General features: G+C 45.3%; 1 protein-coding gene across 2 annotated transcripts in view; it reads left to right on the top strand.

The window, feature by feature from the left end:
* MOV10L1 (Mov10 like RISC complex RNA helicase 1) overlaps nt 1-5,698 on the top strand; it is an 81,305-nt gene extending 75,607 nt beyond the window's left edge. For both annotated transcript variants that reach the window (XM_034767520.1, XM_034767528.1), the window contains 2 exons: nt 3,683-3,774; nt 4,470-5,698. In XM_034767520.1, the coding sequence (XP_034623411.1) occupies nt 3,683-3,774; nt 4,470-4,479 (102 nt within the window). In that variant the 3' untranslated portion in view covers nt 4,480-5,698. The remainder of the gene's footprint in view (nt 1-3,682; nt 3,775-4,469) is intronic.
* Nucleotides 5,699-22,234: the final 16,536 nt, after the last annotated feature.

Here is a 22,234-nt window from a genome sequence, read left to right on the forward strand (position 1 = left end):
GTCCTCATGGACAACATGGCCTCAATGTTCTATATCAAAAGGCAAGGCGGGGCCCAATCCTCTGCCACGAAGCCCTCAGTCTGTGGGACTGCTGTATAGCACACGACATCCACCTAAAAGCCTTTCACCTGCCGGGCGTCCAGAACATGAGGACGGATCTCCTGAACAGAGACTTTTCCTCTCCTCGTGAGTGGTCTCTACACCCGGAAGTGGCCCACCAGCTCTTCCAAAGGTGGGGAACTCCCCAGGTGGACCTGTTCATGACCCGGCAGAACCGACAATGCCCCCAGTTCTGCTCCGGGGGGGGGGCCTAGGGAAGGGCGCTATCTCCGATGCCTTTATCCTGTCCTGGTCAGGTCAGCTTCTCTACGCCTTTTTCCCCCATTCCCTCTGATAAGCAGGGTCCTGGAGAAAACAAAGATGGACAAAGCCAGGGTCCTCCTCATTGCCCCAGTGTGGCCCAGGCAACACTAGTACGGGACCTTCTCGGGCCTGGCAGTGGCTCCGCCATGGCCATTGCCACTCCGCTTGGACCTGCTCTCTCAGTACCAGGGCCACCTCCTCCACCCCAATCTGGCAGCTTTTCACCTCACAGCGTGACTGCTCAGTGGCTAGGTGGCAAGGAGAGGACATGCTCAGAACAGGTTCAGCGTGTCCTCCTCGAAAGTAGATGGCCCTCCACTCGCCGCTCCTACATGGCGAATAGGTCTCGTTTTTCTAGGTGGGTGACGGAACAAAGTGTGTCCCCAACGGCCGCCCCGATCCAGCTTATCCTTGATTGCTTCCTCTACCTGAGGGCCCAGGGCCTGGCACCCTCGTCAGTCAGGGTACACCTGGCGGCCATATCTGCCTTCCATCCCCCGGTGCAATGACACACTGTGTTCTCCCATGCTATGACCGGCTGGTTCCTTAAGGGTTTGGACCGGCTTTACCCATATTCTAAGCCCCTGGTCCCACAATGAGACCTGAATCTGGTGCTGGCTCATCTTACGGGGCCCTCATTTGAACCGTTGGCCACATGTTCCTGGTCTCACCTCTCGTGGAAGGTGGCCTTTTTGGTTGCTATCACGTTGGCCAGGTGGGTCTCGGAGCTCAGGGCCGACCTCTGAGCCGCCACATACGGTCTTTCATAAGGACAAGGTCTGGCTCCACCCACACCCTGCATTCCTCCCGAAGATGGTCTCTGCCTACCACATGGGTCAGAGGACATTTTTCTACCAGTCCTCTGCCCCAAGCCTCACGCAACTAGTGAGGAGCGCCGTCTCCACACACTCAATGTGAGGCGGGCTCTGGCTTTCTACCTCAAGCGGACCAAGCCGTTCAGAAAGTCCTCGCAACTGTTCATCCCCTCGACTGAGCACACGAGAGACCAGCTGATTTCCCACTCAGCGGCTTTCCAACTAGATCACTTTGTGCATCCGCTCCTGTTATGAGCTGGCGGGTGTCCCCCCACTGCCCATTGTGAGGACACACTTGACCTGGGCGCAGGACTCATCGGCTGCCTTCATGGCCCACGTCCCTATACAGGACATTTGTAGGGCCGCCATGTGGTCTTCGGTTCACACGTTCACCTCGCACTATGCGATAGTCTCCCAAAGCAGGGATAATGCCAGGTTCAGCAGGGCAGTACTCCGTCCCAAGAACTTGTGAACTCCTACCCATCTCCAGAAAGTATAGCTTGCAATCGCCTATTGTGGAATACATATGAGCAATCACTCGAAGAAGAAAAGACAGTTACCTTTTCGTAACTGGTGTTCTTCGAGATGTGTTGCTCGTGTCTATTCCACATCCCGCCCTCCTTCCCCTCTGCCGGAGTTGTCTGGCAAGAACGAACTGAGGGTGGGGGGAGCGCGCAGCTCCCCTTATACCGCGCCAGGCAGGCACCACTCCAGAGGTTTGGGGGGGGCTCTTCCCCCCGTACTGCTAGGGGAAAAACTTCCGGCACCAGTGCACATGGCGAGTACACACACCTATTGTGGAATAGACATGAGCAACACATCTTGAAGAACACCACTTACGAAAAGGTAACTATCTTTTTTTTGTGTAGTTCTGCTTTGAAAAGTGATTAAAGTGGCATCTTCTAACCTAACGTATACCTGTCCCTATGCATAGCTGGCACCTTATCTCTTGACTTTAGTGACATGTCACTAAAAGTCAAGTCATACATTTTGTTTACTCATGTTAGCTGCATTATCTCTGCAGTGCTAGGTTTGTGAGCTGGATTCTCTTTTAGCAAATGTATTAGTAGATTTTATAATTGTTTTCATTGTGGAGCCACATTCTGCTCTCATGTACAGAAGCTCCATTGGATGTTGCTTTCAATGGGGTTGCAAAGATGTAAAATAAAGTTAGAATTTGGCCTGTATGATCTCCTATTGATGGTGGTGATGTACAAACGTGAAAGCATCTGACCTGACTTTCAGATCCCAGAGAGAGTTTGGAGGATGGGCAGTTGGGGGAGGGGAGAGTTTTTACTTGTAAATTTCACCTAGAAACCAGAGATGCCACCAAGGTGGAACCTTAGCATACTGTTTCTAGTTTCCTAGAATATTTTTAATTTCTCAACTTTTGGCTTCAGTTGCGCTGGGACTTTGTATATATTAGTACTACAGCTATTGACTTCCATGTCCTAAGAAATATAATGGGCATTGGCATCCACAATCTCAAAATACTTTCAGATATCACTTACAAGTCTTTAGAATATTTAGCTTTTTGTCCATGTCTTCTGCATCTCTAAAGGACCTAAGAGTAAGCAAATACATAGAAGTAGGACAGCCAGAATTTTCCTTAGTCTAAGCCATCCTATTGACGATCTTCCCTACCCTATAGGGACACTCTAGATATGTTTAGATTAGGGTGACCAGACAGCAAATGTGAAAAATCGGGACGGGGGTAATAGGAGCCATAAGAAAAAGATCCAAAAATCGTGACTGTCCCTATAAAATCGGGACATCTGGTCACCCTACTTTAGATGGATAAAATTAGTGTGAAGCATCATTCTTTAAGTTACCATCTTCAGCCTTACCTGGAAATGAAAGTGTTTTAGTCTCTCCTCTGATCTTGGTCAATATGGATTTATAATTTAGAAATCAATCTTCCCAAAAGAAGCCCTAAGAGTGCTTGGATTAGTTTGGGAATACTAAGCCTAAAGGGAATCTAACACGGTATTAACAATGTATCCAAATCAACCTAAACATCATGATTGTTACCTAAAAATACTGCTTTGTAAATCCATGTTGACTAAGATGAGAGGATGGAGCAAAACACTTTCATTTCCAGGTAAGGAAATGGAGGGGACTACAGCTAATAAGCATTCTGTGTATTTAGAATCACCACCTGCCTGTGTGTATTAGCTTTATCATTTATAATGGATCAAAAAGATAATGTTAGTGTGCTTTTCCAGAATGTAGGGTTCAGAAATGTCTCATACTTTTAGGAGCACATACTAATCTATCCGTAGAGAATGTAAATTCCAGCCAAATGCAGCAACATTATTTAATTACCTTTTGTTAATCAGTCTGCAGGTTCTATTTTTTGACACATACTTTATTCAAATAAATTTAGGTCTCCTGTACTCTTGCATCACCTGTTAATACTCTCTTAAATACACAAATGAATTCAAAATGTGCTACTGTGTTTAAACATAACTTTTTTTTTTTTTTTTTTTTTTTTTTTTGGGTAGGATCCCTGTTTCAGTGCTCTTTTGGAATACAGCCTAGCAAATGGAGTTTATGTAGGTTGCGATTTGCCTTCTGAATTGAAATCTCTGCAACAGTAAGTACCTGCCTTTTCAGTATGCTTAGGTGTGGGGGCAACTTATTGTGTGTGTTTCTAAACAGATACAGTCTCTAATAAAGGTCTGACAAATACAGGAAAATCTGTTTCCATATGCAAAAGTGGATACTGAGATACGATTAAGGATATGAAACCGTTTCTTTTCCCATAGGTGTTAATTACCAAATTCTAGGTTACATAGACTATTGTAACTTATCAAAATTGTGCATATGTATTTGGGGGATTAGATTTTTTTTTTTTTTTTTTTTTAAGTTTTTCTTCCGTCATTAAGCATGGCCTTTGGAGACCTACAAATAGGAAAAAGTACATCAAAAATTGTAAGTGAACCAAGGCCATTATATTCCAATGAGTGCCTAAAAAGCACATAAATAGAGCTTTGTGTATCAAAACAAATAGGCTGACTGCTTGTTGAGCATTTACACCAATAACTTAGAAATAGATTTTCAAATCAGATTTTTAAGGTTTCTAAGATGATAGCAACTTAACTAAGAGAGAACAGTTTTTAGAGCATGTGATTTAAGTTAACTGAGCCCCTTTTAAGCAAGATACTAGATTTACTACACAGGAATTAACTTTTTATCTAAACCAGCACTTTCTTATTCACAGGAGGGTGGTTGGATCTGCTTCACCATTTGTAATGATTTTTCCCCTCACTTTTTATCTTTAATCTATAGATACAACTAGCTTCCAGTGCTTGGGGCATGACCAGAAGACTTTTCCATTTGAAAGTGAATGTGTGATAAGCATTTGATTCAAAACAGAAGCTCAGGACCTCTAGTTTCAGCATTGTTTTCTAAATAGTTTGTATTCCTAAACTTAAGGGGATTTTTTTAATTTAACTACAAACAACTTTAAGTTCAAAATCCTATATGTCAAGGTAAAGTTGCGGTACTAACTTAAGTCTTAACTGTTGTACCAAAACAGTATAAATACCTAAAGTTTATGCATGCTGTAATGTAGCATTACCCTTTTGGCTTCTCAAAACAGAAGCTAAAAAGAACCAGGAACTAATGTTGAATTTGCCCCATCTTCTGTTTAATTTTGTATCTGTAATATTCTGTGATTTTGTAATGTCTCTTATTCATTGCCTTGCAAATCCTCTGAGTTCATATAGTATCAGTTTCTCTTCAGACCCAGGCAAGTATTTCAATCCAGGCTTCTGACAAAGCTTTATAGCAAAAGAATAGTTTTTACGGTGTTTCGAGCATTTCTGTTTCTTCTTCTTCCCCTCTCTTTTGTCTCTGGCATTTTTCTCTGACAAAAGCTATTGTTTCCAAAAGGTTTTTTTCCTTGCTCTCACCTGTTGTAACAAATCTATAGCTTCTGAGGGTGACTTAGCCTCTTTGGGCTGAACTGCCACAAAAACCTATAATAGAGCTACCATATTTATGAAACTCATAGCTTGTGTTGCACTTGGGCTTTGTCCAGGTTCTTATATTAGCGAGAGAAAGGAAGTGGTGACAAGGCATTACATTTTAGGCAACGTCTAACTTTTTTTTTTAAATGCAGCCAATAATCCCATGCAAGCAGATAACCTAGATGGTTTCTAGTGCACTTTCACAGAAAGGATCAGCTTAATGATTTGGGACTAGGAAATTAGAATTTAGTTTGGAAGATGTCATCTAAAGATTACAAGGGTTACTTAGAGATAAAAGTAAGACACTCTACAGTAAAGGTAGAAAAACACTGCAGCAATTACTCCAACAAACAAACTTTAATTTTTTGTTTTGGAAAAACAATGTTCAGCAAATCCATCCCTGTGAGAATGGCCTGCATTAAGTATTCTCTTTACATGAAAAATATGAGAACATACATATGGCTTATTTTCCTGTATAAGGGAGATAGAATGTTTAGAAATTTACTGACTAATGTTTAAATAATAAAGCATAGTGTACAAAAATAACCTCAACTGTAGCGATCTAGTGATCTTTATGAAAACTTGGTGCATCTGTTTGAAGATTAAGAAATACTGCAAGCAACAATATGATCAAGCCTGGACTGCCTACAGTTTCATTTGAGGTTCTGACTGTCTCATATATATAGAAGGCTTATAGTCACTTCAGTGTTTTCTTTAAAAAAAATTTTGAACCAGCAAAACTTGTGGGTTGTTTTATTTTTGTTTCCCAGCAAACAACTGACAGTCTTGCTACAATAGATCTGATCAGTGGTTCATGAAGTCTGATAGCCTTTTACAAGGTAGTGACCTATATGTCATGCTTTTCAATCTAATACGTTTGGGAAAAATCTGAAATTCATACAAGATTAAAGCCACAAGGGACAACTTATCTTTCAGTCTGACCACCTGCATAAAATAGGCCACAGAATTTCACCCACTAATTCCTGCATCCATCCCAGTAACTCTTGGCTAAACTAGAGCATAACATGTAGACACTGTTTTTGATTTTTAAGGTTTCATAAATAACCTTTGTGATCAATTAGTCTGACTTACATAACACAGGCCATAGGATTTCCCTGTAATAATTCTGGCTTGAAGTTCAATAGCTGTGATTGAACTAGAGCACGTTTTCTAGAAAAACATCCAATCTTGATTTTAAAATCTGCAGTGACGGGGAATCTACCATAACCCCTGGTGGGATGTTCCAATGATTAATTACCCTGACTGTTAAAAATGTGCACCTTATTTCTAGTCTGAATGTGTCTAGCTTGAACTTGCAGTCACCAGTAGATCTTGTCATACCTTGGTCAGCTAGATTAAAGAGCCATCTGTTACCAAATGTCTGTTCTCCCATGTAGGTACTTGCAGACTGTGAGCAAGTCTCCCCCTTTGATAAGCTAAATAGATTGAGCTCCTGGAGTCTCACTATAAGGCATGTTTTCCAATCCTGCAGTCATTCTTGTACCTCTTCTCTGAATCCTCTCCAAATTTTCAAAATCCTTATTGAAAAGTGGTCACCAGAACTGAACACAATTCCAGTAGCAGTTACACCAGTGCCAAATACAGAGGTAATATAAACTCCCTACTTCTACTCTGTATTCTGTTTATACATCCCACGATCACATTAGCCTTTTTGGCCACAGCATCACACTGGGAGATCATGTTCAGTAGATTATCCACCACATCACCCAAGTCTTTTTGAGAGTTGCTGCTTCCCAAGATAGTCTCCTATGCTGTAAGTACGACCTAAATTATTTGTTCCTAGATGTATAACCTTACATTTGTCATATTGAAATGCACATTGCTTGCTTGAGCCCATCTTACCAAGTGATCCAAATTGCTCTATATCAGTGACTTGTCTTCATTATTTACTATCTTCCAATTTGTGTCCATCTGCAAATTTTTTTAATAATTGTTTTTTTTCCCCCAAGTCATTGATAAAAAGATTAAATACCATAGGGCCAAGAATCAATTCTCAGAGGACCCCACTAGAACCATAGCCATTTGTTAATTACCTGTTTTAAATACACCTTGAAACCTACCTATCACTTAACCAGTTTTTAATCCATTTATTCTTCTTCGAGTGATGGTCCCTATTGTATTCCACTGAGGGGTTATGCAAGCATGCCATGCCTGCTGAGCTAAAGAATTTGAAAGTAGTAGTGTCCATTGATCCACACATGCACCCTTGCTTTTCCTTATGGTTTTGTCCAAGGTAATAAAGAGTAGGGTGAACTGACTGCGCCTCCAGTTCCTTCTCACCGCTGCACAGTCTGAGTTGGAGCTGCTAGTGTCCTCTCATCTTTGATGCACTTTTAAAAGCAAACAAGTTTAGAAATTCTATATATAGCTAGTTTTAGTCTACTGTTGTTGCTGTTTTGTCATAGTCTAGTTTTTAGTAGTAGTTTTAGTAGGATTTGGACTCTGGGGGAATGTGTTTTCCAATTCTCCCCCTTCCCCCAGCACCTACATGCAGGTAGTGGATTATGACGAAGATTCCAAGTTTAAAGATCTGTGCCTCTTGCCCAAGTTCATTCTCAGTCAGTGACAAGCACCAACGCTGCCTCTACTGCTTGGAAGATGCCCACATTTCATCCAGGTGCAGTATGTACCAGTCCTTCCCAAGCCGTACCCAGGAAGGCCAGGATCTTCACCTCTAGAAGCACCTCATAGAGGTTGCCATGAGTCTGAAGTCAAAACCAGGACAGGGAACACTCCTCTGCCCCCGCCCACCCCCATACATTGGCCTGTGGAACTCAGGAGTGCGCCTCTGGCTGCAGAGCTCAATTCCAGCTCCAGTGGTACTGCAACTACAGACCCAGTGCTGGAGCTAGCTGGGAGGCAAGGAAGCATGCACATAAGCACAGCAGTAAGTCTTCCTCCAAGCCAAAGGATGATGTGCCTTCCATGAGTTCCAGCCACAGAGAAGTGGCAGCGTTCCAAGGCACACAAGCATGATAAAAAATTGCGCAGACCAACATCTGCTGGTACCAAGCCGCGCACATTTTCAGGGTCAGCCTCCATTAAGATGAGGGATCTGCTCGTTCGGGGACAGTTCTCTGCTCCAGTTATAGAATGCGTACTGTTGACACCAGGTGTTGGGAGATGTATATCCATACATAATCTGTATATCCATGTAATATAGGCCTAGTGTAGATAAAGTGTACTTGACGTGAGTTGCGTGTTGACAACCGAAGCAAGAATTTGAGGTTTTAAGCCATCAAGAGCTGTTTGTGAAAAATAACTTTGTTATGAGAAAGATGGAGAAATACCAGATAAGGAAATAACATTGGGGGCATTGCCATGACAATGTACCTGTTGAAATGTATCTGCTGTAGTTGTAAACAAGGGCTGGGGAAAGAGGAACAGCTTGGGCCTGGGACTGTTTCTAAACATCTTGGGTTTTGACAATTTGCCCAGAACTGTCTCTGAAATTACCCAAACAACTACTGATGCAACAAAGTGGATTATTAAAGATATTTGATAGACTCACAATTTGGAGTCGTTCGTGGATCCAGAGCCCTGTTTAGTTAAGATGTGGTATTGCTGGCTCCCCGCATCTTGTGATCAGACTGAACATCAACTGGCCATTGGAACTTCAATTCTGATCTTCAGATTCTGGTGTAGTATACTTGGGTTATGAATGTGGAGTGAGTGGTTTATTTTCTAAGCCATAAAGAGTATTTGTGGGTTATATACCAACACTGTGTCCAGTATCTGCCTGCTCCCCTATCTCGTAGGGAGACTCCTGCTGCGGGTCTAACACGATGCTCGGAGAAAGCACCAGAGCCACATGAGCGGTTCACTCTGGGGGAACTGACATCTCCACATCTTCCTCCGCCACCCGCACCTAAGGAAGTCCAACATATCCAGGAGTTGCCACAAGCAGGCCATGCTTCAACTCAGGCTCTTATGGTTTACATACTTTCATTGGTTTCGACAGTACCGCCATCGGATCCAGGATCCAAGTTCTTATAGTCGGCTGATTCCGACAGAGCACAAGAGCCACCTGTTCAGTACTGTTTGGAACAATTACATGAAAGGTCCGCCAGTGGTGTCGCAATACCCTCCCCTGCAGCAGCATGGAAGCTGCTGGTTACCTTCATGTGGTGCTCCGCACTATCTGCCAGATCAGTCTTGCTGCCCTATTGGGGGTCCTGACCCCAGTACCCCACCCTTGGAACCCACCCATTCCACGAAGGAAGCTTTGCCCTTTCTCTACTCAGGGCACTCTTGAGCAGATGCTCCAAACAAGGTATGGAGGATGAACTGCTCAGTCCAGTTCTGAGGGTACCATTGGAACAGGAGTGTTTCCCATCATCCTCTCCAGATGCTGCAGTCACTTCAGCCACCCCTTACCTCCAGATGACTTTTTCCAGCTTCAGGAACTCCTGTGAAGGGTGGCAGGCAAACAGCATATTCCACTGGATGAAATACAGGACAAGCAGCATCAGCTCCAGGACATCCCTCATTCCTCAGTACCGAACAGGGTTGCTCTACCAATTAACTATGCCATTCTCCAACCAGATAAAACAGTTTGACATACCCCAGCTACTTGCACGCTTAGAATACTACATACCACCTAAAGAGAGTTCTTTTCTCTCACCCCTCACCCAATTCCCCTGTGGTGCGAGCAGCAACAGAACGATCCAGACAGCAACATACATGCCCTCATCTGTCGAGGTGGAGCAAACTCTTGGATCTTCTTGGATACAAGTTCTTTTCTTCAGCAAGCCTCCAATTTCAGATTTCAAACTACCATGCCTTGCTTGCCAAATATGAATTTCTTAACTACAGTAAATTAGAGGACTTTGCCAACAAGCTACCTCAGCAAGACCGAGCATGTTTCCAGTCTATACTGGAGGAGGGCAAGCTGGTGGCTAGAATGGCGCTACAGTTGGTATAGACGCAGCAGATACCTTGTCTCGCTCAATGGCCATTGGTATTGTCATGAGGAGAGAATGATGGCTGCACTCATCCTGGTTCCCCAGAAAAGTGCAGAAACCCATTGGGGACCTTTCTTTTGATGAGTCACATCAGAAGACTGATGATTCCCTCCATTCCTTCAGAGATTCCAGAGCCACACTACGATCACTGGGTAGCTATACACCTGTCTTCAAAAGGAAATTCTACTGCCTGCCGCTTACATACCAGTTCAGGACTCCCCAGTTCTTCCACCAGAGGTCATACAAACCTTATAAGCGCCAGAAGATGCAATGATCACACTCTTGGGGCCCACCATCACAATCTTCCTTATCTCATGTTCAAACCTCTCAAAAATGATATTTGAGTGCCACTAGAGAGTTGTCAACCACCACTGTGCCTACCACCATGCAACCAACCCACCCCCTTTGGGGGTCATCTAGCACTCCTTTGCACTCCAAGCTGGTAAAATAACAATGGACAAGTGGGTCCTGGATGTGTGACTATACAATCAAGTTCACCACACTACTTCATCCACATCCCCTGCCCCGATCCCTTTTCAGGGACCACACTCACACCCTAGCTAGCATCCTCACCCTAGAAGTGGACTTCTTACTACAAAGGGGAGCGATAGGTTGAAGGGACGTGCTCTATCAGGGCATAAGGTTCTATTCAATTTACTTCCTGGTTGGCAGCCTATCTTCCAGAGACTCAAAACATGATTGCAGACTCTCCAAGCAGAAGATTCATCACTGATCACGAATGGGAGCTGCACAACTCCATAGTGAAAAACATCTTCTGCCAATGGGGAACTCCAACCAGAGACCTCTTTGTTTCTCACATCAACAATAAATGGAGTACATACTGCTCCAGGGAGGGTTGGTATCCATTCTCAAGGCAATGCCTTCATCTTCTGCTGGTCAGACCAGATCAACTACACATTTCCTCTTTCTCTCATTCCATGAATCCTCCACAAAATCAGACGGGAGAGGACCAGGTCCATCCTGATAGCCCTGTTCTGGTCCCGCCAGTTTTGGTTTCCCAAACTTCTCCACATTGGCCCGTCCCCCAATTCCCTTACCCTCTTTCTTGGTACTACTCATGCAATACAACAGCAGGATAAGACATCCTGATCCACAGACATTTCATATTAGAACTTGGTATTTGGATGGGCATCTTCTCTAGAACGGGAATGTTTGTTGACATTACAAGACATCCTTTTGAGCCACAGGAAAGAGTCCATGAGGCGTTCTTATCAGCCCAAGTGGAAATGCTTCACCCTCTGGGCCCAGCAGAAAGGGGCTTCGCCCCGAGGAAGTGAACATTCCCCTCCTTTTAGACTACTTCCTGTCCCTGAAGACGTTTGGACTCACCCTCAATTCCATGGCAGGCTGGCTATCAGTGTCTTCCATCCCCACTACCTGCGTGGAAGGGCACTCCATATTTATACACCTGTTGACTACCAGGTTTTGGAAGTGTCTCCTCAGGACTTTCCCACACGCAACCTATTGCCCCCAGTGGGACGTCAACCTTGTTCTCTCAGCGTTGACTAAATCACCCTTTGACCCACAGGCTTCGTGCTCTCTGTCCTTCCTTTCCACCTTTGTGGAAAAGAGGAGAAAAGCCACTTCATCAGCAAGCATCAGCAACCAAAGAAGGATACCAAAGGATTTATAAAGTAAGCCTGTTAGTTTTAACTATAACTTAGCATATAGTGGGGGGTGGGTAACTAAGAATGCATAAAATACTGTTACTAACTGTGACTTATCTATGTAAAATTTAGAGCAAATTTAAGAACTGCTGTCCATGATTTGTTACAAACTGGACATTTGTAGCAAAGTGCTTTCTTGGAATCATTTACACCATATGCTGTCATAGTTTAAATGCTCTTTTAAACATCCAGTAAGGGATTCGTGTAAGGCAGGGGTTCTCAAACGTCATTGCACCATGACCCCTTCTCACACCAAAAGTTACTTCCCGACCCCAGGAGGGGGGACTGAAGCCTGAGCCCGTTCAAGGCCCACTGCCCCCCCCCGGGGGGGGGGGCAAAGCCCGAGCCCCTCTGCTCTGGGCAGGGGGAGCCAAAGCTCAAGCTCAAGGTGTGGTGACTGCAGCCTGAGTCCTGCTGCCCAGGGCTTCAGCCCCAGCAAGCCTAAGCCAGCCCTGGCGACCCCATTCAAAGGGGGTTGCGACCCAAAGTTTGAGAACCACTAGTATAAGAGGTTTTGTGCCTTGTTTAGGATTTTTAGATCATACTGGATCAGGGATTATTAGCTACATTAATAAAATACTTTATTTTGGAAAAGTATACTGCCTATGTCAATTACTTTATTGGAAGGTTATATCCATGTCCTTTAGTGTTTTCCTTAACAACTCCGGAAACTTATACCTCGGGAAAGACAGATTACATGGGCAGTAGGCTAGGAATGCCAAAAATCCATTTTTTGGTGCAACATCCTGAGCTTGAGAATGTTGATCTGGACAGAAGCTTCTTGAGGAATCCGTTTCCCCTGGCCTACAGAGCCTTGGAAGTGGTTACCCTTACCCAGCAGGGAAATATCCATGGTAATGAACCTTTAGGGGAGTGGATGCAAAAAATGCAACTTCCACACAAACTTTAAAAAGATCCTTGCATCAGTTAAGGGAGCAGAGAACTCTCGGAGATCTGGTCACTTGTTTGGATAGACTGTCAGGGGTATAAACAGTCCTGAGCAGGCCTGAAGGCATTGAAGTTGTAGTCCTTGCATGGGAGGAAGGGGAGGGGTCACACATGTGCAGGCCAACATGTGGCCTAAGGGCCTGTAGGCAAGCCCTTGCTATGAATTGTGGGCTCTGTTGTAGGGTAGAGATAAGACTGGCCATCATGGCAAACCTTTCTATAGGTAGGTAGATCCTAGCAGTTGAGTCCAGAGTAGCTCCAGTTAAGTCTATGCACTGTACCAGTAGGAGGGTAGATATTTTTTTCCATGTTTAGACAAAAGCCATTGATGGTTGCTGCCTGGATCTCAAGGAAGTAACAACTCTGGAGGTGCCAATCAGCCAGATGAGGAAAGACAGCTATTCCCCACTGATGCAGCTGAGCTGCGATGGCGAAGAAGACCTTTGGAAAGACACTTGGGGAAGATGAAAGGCCAAAGGGGATGATAGGATACTGGTAATGATCCATGCTAATGATGAGTGTCTTTGAGATGGGTGAATACCTACGTAAATGTATGCATCCTGGAGATTGAAAACAACGAACCAGTCCCCAGGATCTAAGGATGGAGTTATTACTGCTAAATTGCAATTTTGCAAAATTAATAATAAAAATAATATTGCCGAAACATAAAAGTATTCAGAGACTTCACATCCACAGATTACCTCCATCCTCTGGCCTTGTGGGAAACAGGAAGTACCTGGAATAAAACCCCTTTCTGGCAAATTCAGGGGGAACTAGCTCTATCACCTGCAGAAGCAGGAGAGGTCGAACCTCCTGCTTAGGAGACCTTCATGAGAAGGGAAGGGTGGAGGGAATGGAGTTGCATACAATGTCCCATTAAAACCACCTTTAGCATCCATCTGTGTTATGAAGTCCCAGTCAGGTAGATAATTGGAGAGAGAGTCCCCAAAGAATCAATTGAGGGGGGGTTTCAGCAGCATGAGAGCCAAAGAAGGGGGTAGATTGTGACCCTAGACCAAGCAGTCAAAATGGCTGTTTGAAGGTGCAGACTGGGAGGTCAACATAAAGGGTGAGAGCCCCTTCTTGTGAGGTCTGGACCTCTTTCTGGAGGGGTTTGCAGGACTCCTATAGGTCTGATATTGAAAGGGTCAAGATTGTTGAGCAGGCTGCAGTTTGCTAAATCATCTTTGTTGCAGGCCTATAGATCCCAACAGTTTACAGAGTCATCCTGCAGTTCTTGAGAGTGGAGTGAGCGGTTGGTGTCACTACTGAAGAGCTTCAAAAAGAAGGTCCTTCACTGTTTTCTAAACCTCCCTGGGAATGCTGGAGGTTTTATAGCCGAGGCTCACTGAATGACAGCGATTGCTATTGAATCTAGGGAGCCTTCGTGATCATCTGGCCTTCTGAAATAAGGGCTTAAAATGACTCTTTGATCTTGTGGCAGATAGTCAATAAAATGTACGTGTTTAATATGCTTTATATTTCATTATCGAGGCTCAATAGTTTGCAACCCTAAACTGCAGAGCAGCTGAGGAGTAGCTCTTTTTGCCCAGAAGCTCCAGCCACTTGAGCCCTTTATCTGAGAGTCGATTTGGAACAAGCTTCTCAATGGCTTCTTGTTTACTGCATCCATTACCCAGGAGTTGGTAGGAAAAAAGGATGGGAGGGGAAAAAATCCACTACCAAGGATGGGAGGGGAAAAAATTCTATCCCCTTAGCCAGTACATAATACTGTTTGTCAGCCCTCTTCAACATGGATGGGATGATGGCAGGTGTCTGCCATACAGTAGATTGGTGATAGTAAATCTACTAATAGGGTAAGACAACCTCGCCCTAGGAAGTAGAATGTTCACCAGGAAGTGTGGCGGTTCTTGGACTTTCTCCAGAGGGAGTCTAATCTCTTCATCTGCAGAGTATGGGGGCAGGGGCATAACCCCCTCAGCAAGGCAGGATGACAATTTACTGGATGTGATGCAAGAGGCTTTCTAAGCTATTCTAAATCCCATGTAAAGAAATCAGCACCAAAGACAGCACTGTGCCACACAGCTGGAAGCAGGCAGAGAGCGAGAAAAACTCTGAATTTTACCTGCCCCAATTAGCATAACAAAAGTGGTGACAGTATTAATATTAGACATTCATAAAATATAGTTGGTTATAGATGTAAGGCTTTTTACAAATATTAAAGTGATAATTTATAGCAGATTTAGCTAGAAATCCAAAATGGCGGGCATAATGATTTTACTAAGAAAAATCAAAATCAATAGCAGACAGGTAACTGGGGTTGTAACAAAAGATTTTGCTTTTAGCTGCTCTGAAAATCCTTGCAGCACCTTGGCTAGAGACTTGCACTCAAAAACTGAAAACGTGGTTTAAACATCATAAATTGCACCTCTCCAGATTGGCATGACAGTGGTGTTGACAATATCATAACACTTTGGCTTGCATAAAACTGTAGTTAGTTTTAGGATTAAGGCTTTAGATAAGTAGGAATTAATGATAATTTAGAGTCAGAAAACCAAAATGGTGGTTGCAATTATACAGGTTTAGATAGAGTTCAATGGGGAATGACTCAGCAAGTCTCCCAAGACCTCCAGGGGAGGATGAGAGGGAGGAGCTATGCTAAGGATGACCTCCAGGGGACAATCTATGCAGCAAGGGGAGGATCTAGACAGGATGAGAGTCTATGCTAATAACTGGAAGCTGATTGGCTGAGCTGATCTAATTGGGCAGGAAAGACCTATGCGAATGAGCTGGATTTGAGAAAGCAACCAATATATAAGGCTGACAGCCAGCAGGCTTAAGTGTGTGGGCATATATAGTACCTGAGCTGCAGGGCTGTAGGGAATAAATCTGAAGCAAAAGCAGAAGCTTCCAGAAGCAGCTACCCACAGAGGCAGCGGCAACCGAAGCTTCCAAGTAGCTTCTAAGGCAGCAATGGCCGTTTCAGGGCAGGCGGCAAGAGCAGCTTCATGAAGCAGCAGCAGCAGTCCTCCCCGGAGCAGATATCTCCAAAGTGACAGAACAGAAGGACCCCTGGAGACGAATCAGAGGGATTTTGAGTGAGTACGTGTAAGTCTGATTTTTCCGTCTAATTTAAAAAAAAAAAAAAGTCTGGGTGTGCCTGTAAATAAAAGCTAGATGCCTGCCTCTGAGTGAGATCTGCCCCACCCATTCTGTGTCTGGCCACCGCTCACAGAATGTTAATGTAAATAATGTTTCTTTAATGTATTGTAATGTTTTCTTGTACATATGCATAGAAGCTCTGTTTGTTACTTTATGATGAGTGCAATATAACATTGTATTGGGGCTTTATGCATGTGTCCGAGAGATCTCTATGTGCCTTAAGCATCATATTGTACCTGCTATATGACCTATGTATGATATGTTTCCTATGCTGTCTCTTATTTTATTATGCCGTTTTACATATTATGTTTTGTAGAATGATGTATTTTTCTTGCTTTATTAAATATATTGTAATTGCTTATCTCCTTTAAATAAATGATACTTTCTTTTCGAAGAATTACTGTTTGCATGTCAATCCTTTGAGTGGTGGCCTGTATCTGTGCCCTTCCAAGGGTTAGCAGAATTAACCTGCTCTGGGGAGTCCTCTGCAGGTCAGAGACAAGTCCCCTGGCAATTCCTCTAGGACTGGCCACCACCTTATTACTAAGGCTACAATTTTGTCAGGGATATTTTTAGTAAAAGTCAGGGACAGGTCACGGGCAAGAAACAAAAAAATCACAGAAGCTGTGACCTGTCCCTGACTTTTACTAAAAATATCCCTGACAAAATGGGGACGGAGGAGGGTCCCCACCCTGTCTCTCCCCCGCCTTCAGCAGCTGGGAGCTGCAGGGTCCCCATTGCGCTGTGGCGCTGGAGCAGGGGGCAGGGGAGTCCTCTGCCACCGTTAGTTGGGGGTGGGTGCTTTGAGCAGCCGCTGAGCAGCTCCGGGGTCCCTCTGCTGTGGCCGGAGGTGGTTGGGAGCTCTGAGGTGGGGGGCAGCTGTTCGCAGCGGCTGAGCAGCTGCAGGGGGCGGCCCTGCCAGCAGCAGCCGGGGAGCTGCAGGGGTCCCTGCGGCTGCTGAGCATTCCAGGGTTCCTCTGCCACCGGCGGCTGGGCAGCTCGTGGGTCCCCACCAGCGGTGGCAGCCAGTCAGCTGCGGGGATCCCACCGCCACTGGTGTCTGGGGAGCCATGGGGGCCCCTTCCAGCAGCCACTGAGCAGCTCCGGGATCCCTCTGCCTGCGGGGCTGGGGGAGAGGATGGGATCGGCTGCTAGTGGTGGCTGAGCAGCTGCACGGGGGGGCCCTGCCAGCGGTGGCAGCTGGGGTGCTCCGGGGTCCCCGCCGGCGCTGGCCAGTTGCAGGAGTCACCTGCAGAGTCTGGACGGCTGCAGGGGTTCTTCTCTGCTGGCTTCAGCAGATGTTACTGAGCATGCTCAGTTTGTGTGAGCATGCTCAGTACACCCTAAGCAGCACAGTCAGTCAGCAGTTTTTCTACAGGGTGGCTGGTCAGCTGTGGGGGCCCCCACTGTCAGGGAAGTCCCTGAAAGTCACAAATTCCATGACCATGACCCCCCTGACATAATCTTAGCCTTACTTATTACCCATTTGGATGGAATAAATTACATAGTTGTAGGCAAACCATTATTGGAGTGCCTGAGGTCCAAATTGTAGGGTAACAGGGTGAAGTAAAGTTCACTAAGGTGAGATTGAGTTGACTCCAATACATGAAGGGAGGGGTCAGTCAGGTAAGAGGCAGGTTCTCAAACAGGTCCAGCTTGATTGATCGGAATGTCTGATTGGTTGCTCTCTCAATGCCAGTCATTAGCATACCTGTTTGGCCAATCAGAAAGAGTCAAAAATCATATATAAGACAGCTGACAGGCTTCACAGTGGCTGGAGAAAACAACAGCAGACAGCAAAACAGACAAGCTCAGAAGTAGAACTGAAATCACCATACCTGACAGAACAGAAGGACCTTAGACGAAACAATGGGATTTAAGAAGAATAAGAGTAAGTATAGTGTTGTTTTTTTTTTTTTTTTTTTTTTTTTTTTTAATTATAAGGAATGTATGGGGGTAATTGTCAATCTGGATGCCTGTGTATGAATGGATTTTAAGATCACTGCATGTATTCTGTAAGTGACTGATCACCACTCAGTAATGTTTAAGGTTTGCCATTTAATATATAAATATTGTAATGTTTAAGGCTTTGTTCGTGTATCTATATGTTACATTGTGGTATATTTAAATACTATATTATGCAACATTGTATTCCATTATGATTTATGTAGTATGTTGTGCTGTCTTAGTGTATGCAATGCACCATTGTATTGTTATGTAGCTTTTGTTGTTATACTGTGTTCTTTCTTGATTATATATTATGTTTACATAAATGATTATTTTGTTTTAAAAGAATTACTGCCTGAGTGTCAATCCTTTGAGTGGAGGTCTGTATCTGTGTCCTCCCAAGGTTCAAGAAAACTAGTCTGTTCTGGGGAGTCCTTTGAGGGTCAGAGACAAACTGCCTGATAAAACCTAGGTCATTTCTCTAAGGCAGGCCTACTTAGGTGGGCAAAATTGGCAATTGGTTTACAGATATAGACAGACCATTATTAGGGTGCCTTGGATCCAAATTTTGGGGTAAACAGATGGAGCCATCTCCTCAACTGCTGATTTTTGCCCCTCTGTGGCTACTTCTGGGTGAGGCTAGTGTGGTACCAGTGGCTGCTGGTCCAAAATGGCTCTCTTACAGGAAGCTACAATACTGCTCACTTTAAGGAGCCATGGGGTTCCAGAAGACCCACTACAGTTGTGCATAAAGAAAAGGTCCTCGGGGTATTTCTGCCGGGGTGATATGAACATATCTCTTCCCCAGGAAACACCTCCAGTGAAGAAGATGGGTTTGGGATGGAGGTGCAATCCTGGACAGAAATGTCCAAGTCAGAGGAGGTATCTTCTCCTGTATCCAATAAAGGAGCTCCAGGCAGTGGTACTGGGAACCATGTCCATTTTGGAGGCAAAGGTGCGGCTGGTGATCGGGTTGGTACCAGCAGTCAAGATTTGATACTGGGATGTATTGCAAGTGATAAAGTTCTCTAGCAATACTGGGGAAGAGTTTCTCTCAGTACCCTTTAAGAGGGGTGATTCCAGTTCCTCTGCAGGTGGTCTTTGTGAGAGAGGAATCTGGACAGAAGTGGGGAGCCAGAGTAGTGCTCAGCAGAAGCCAGGGACTGCACCAGGAAGAGGGTGCAGCAGTATGATTCATGCACTCCATAGTTATGCACCCTAAGGAGAAATATACCAGAGACAGTGCAGAGGGATGGTCCATGCACTTCTTGTGGCTGTAACCTAAAGGGGGCGATACCAGAACCTTAGAAGAAAGTTTCTTAAGAGTCATAGCACCTGGAGAAGTCTCTGGGGCTAGAGGGCTCAGCTTCAGTATCGACGACGATGCCTCTCAGCATGGTTTGCTAGAAGATTTCTTGGTGCAAGTATACCACAAGTCTTGGTGGGTATTGGTGCTTTGGTACCAGAGCCAGTAGCAGTACCCATTACCAGAGCATGAGCTCTCCCTATTTCCAGTCTTGAACAGTGACTTTCCCCCTCTTTTGGAGTCTCTCTGCAGGAATTTGGTTTTCCTTTTTGAATGGTTAGTTTCCAAAACTGCCCCATGGGCTGTGGAAGACGCCACTGTCGCCTGAGTGTGTGATGCCAGTGTACTGGGACAGATTAGGCTCCACGAGCCTCAAGGAGCTCTCAGAGCTTGCAAGATCAGTTTTTAAATGAGGTGTAGACCTTACACTTTCACAGGATGAGACACTCCTTGACTCAGCTGGAACGCCTGTTGCTGAGGGCCGAAGACCTGTGGCAGAGCTGACAGACTTTGAAGCCTGGGGGGTTTGGCATAACCCAACCAGGGAGGCCCCAGACAACAATGGCCAAGAATGGAAGGCCCTAGCAGCACAAGAAAAGGGGCAGCTGGAAAACACCCCCTACCCTCAGAAGCACAAACCTAAGTAAAAGAATAATAAGGAATAGAATTAAATACTGATAAAAGGATGCTGACAACTAGCAGCAGACACTGCAGTGCTCTGGCTTGAGTTGAGGATGGTTGAGAAGGAACTGGAAGGGAATGGGTCCCTCTTTATATACTCTCGCACCAGAGCATGAGGATGTATAGAGTGCAGGTGTAGACCTAAGTTCTCTGTAAGCTGTGCAGCGGTGCAGCGGCCTATTTAGCACTATGCAGACGCTTAGGGAACCCGCCCAGAGCCAGGCGGCATCCCTCCCCTGGCCCCAACTCGTCCTGTGGCCCGGACCTGCCATGGGCAGATCAGGTCCAGGTGCAGCCAGGGCAGCGTAGCCGCAGCAGCATAAACCCAGGCACGGCCAGATTGGGCCCAAGCAAGGCTAGAGTGGCACGGACCCAGCCACAGCCAGATTGGGGCCCAGCCCAACCCCAGAGCAGCCCAGACCCAGCTGCAGGTGGGGCGGCGCAGCGGGAGCAGCAGCTGCAGGCATGGCCTGGATCTGCTGGGGCTAGGGGAGGGGCACCTATCCTGCAGCTCCAACCCCAGAGATCCCACAGAAGGGACAGGCCCCTCTCCCCCCCAGCCTAGGGGCTTCTGCGGGGAGAGAGCATTGGGGATGTCCTCTCTCCTGCAGTAGCCCCATAGTGCCCTCCTGCACCCCAAACCCCTCATCCCCACCCAAGCCCCCAGCCAGAGCCTTCACACCCCTGCACCCCAACCCTCTGCCCCACCCCAGAGCCCACACTGCCAGCTAGGGCCCTCACACACCTGCCCCCCAACCCTCTGCCCCAACCCCCTCCCACAAGAACCCCTCAGCCCCACCCCACCCCATGAATTTTATGTGCACCAATATGAAGGTGATGTGTCAGACATCACCTCCATACTGGTGCACATAAAATTCATTCTGCATATGGGTGGGAAACATTAGAGGAAACATTGGTGTAGACCCTCAGACCCTGCTGATTAAAATCTCCAAGAGTGCTTGAGTGTGCACAAGTCCTATGGTGAAGCACCCAGAGTGACATGTATTAGTTTAGATGGAATATGTGGGCCAAAGATGTTCTCCTCCAGTCACCATCACATTATACAGTGTAAAACAAGGTCTGAGGTTTGGTACACAGAGACCTCAGGCTGCTTCATACCATGGCAAATAAAACATTAAACATCTTTTTAACCTTTTATTAAAGAAAAAACTGTTAAAATGTTTGAAAGGTAAAGTAGTAAAAAAAAAAAAAAAAAAGCCTTACTTAACATCACTTCTTCCCTTTTCCAGGAGAGCATTTTTAGAAGGAAAACCCCCTTGTCAGAGATGGTAATAACTTTCCTTTTGGAGAAAAGAGAAGACGATAGTTGAGGTGGGCTGGAACTGTTGTTGTTAAAGTCTGATCCCATTTCATCCAAGTGCTGTTGGGATTCAGCTACAGCTAGTAGACGCAGTAATGTTACCTGGGTCCCTCTCTCTGGTCTGATCGAGAGATCTTTCACGATTAGGATGAAGATGACCCAGGGGCCCAGCAAATGGTGGGGATGGCAGCCATGATGGTGAAGCTCACAGCAGTAGCCTCCATCTGTTATTTTCTCCCCAAAGTCTCAAGGACCCAAAAGTGTGTGGTAGGTAGACTAGCCCATCCTGTCATTCTGTCCACGAGTTAGACCTAATACCCAACACACCAATTTGGCTAATTAATTTCCAGATCCACATTTTCTTTTTTATCAAATATGATCTCAATAAAGTCAATTATATTAGCAGGCTTTTTTTGTATGGACTAATTCAGTTTGTCTGGTTTTCTTGCACCTGTTCCTATCAGTCTGGGTTGTTATAGGTTATTGTGACATCTTATGAACTTACTCACTTTTTACAGTTGAACTGAATTAGAGTACATTTGTAGACCCAATTATCACACCAGATGACAACTCAAAGGAGAACCATGCTCTCTGAGCTCCAAATACACCCATACCAGCACATGGCATCTCACCAGAGCCTGAGATTATGGGGGAATAAGCCCTTTCCTTAGAGGATGTGGGAGGTGATTCTTCTTACTTTTTATCAGGGTGCTTGCCTTTACCCTCCTCACTTCTGAGTTTGGATGAGTCCTTGGGTCTGACCTCTGAGGATGAGAAAGTAAGAAGCACAGGGGCCAGAGGGCCACTAGGCGGTGGCTCCATCCACTGTATTGGAGAGCCAGTAGACCCAAGGTCAGATTAGGGCCATATGAAAGGCTCCAAAGTTCTACAATGCTGTCACATTTGAAGACAGAACGACATCTTGCACTTCAAAGAGTGGGTCTCCCTGTGAAAGCGTAAACCACTCTTGTGGGGATCACTAATCAGGAAGAGCCTGGGGGCAGCCTAGGCAGGATTTGAAGGGAGGGAATTTGGGCATACACAAAGTGTACAGGTACTAGGGGAAACCATAGCCCTGACATG

The sequence above is a fragment of the Trachemys scripta genome, chromosome 1 (assembly GCF_013100865.1).
Source record: "Trachemys scripta elegans isolate TJP31775 chromosome 1, CAS_Tse_1.0, whole genome shotgun sequence".
NCBI lineage: Eukaryota > Metazoa > Chordata > Testudines > Emydidae > Trachemys > Trachemys scripta.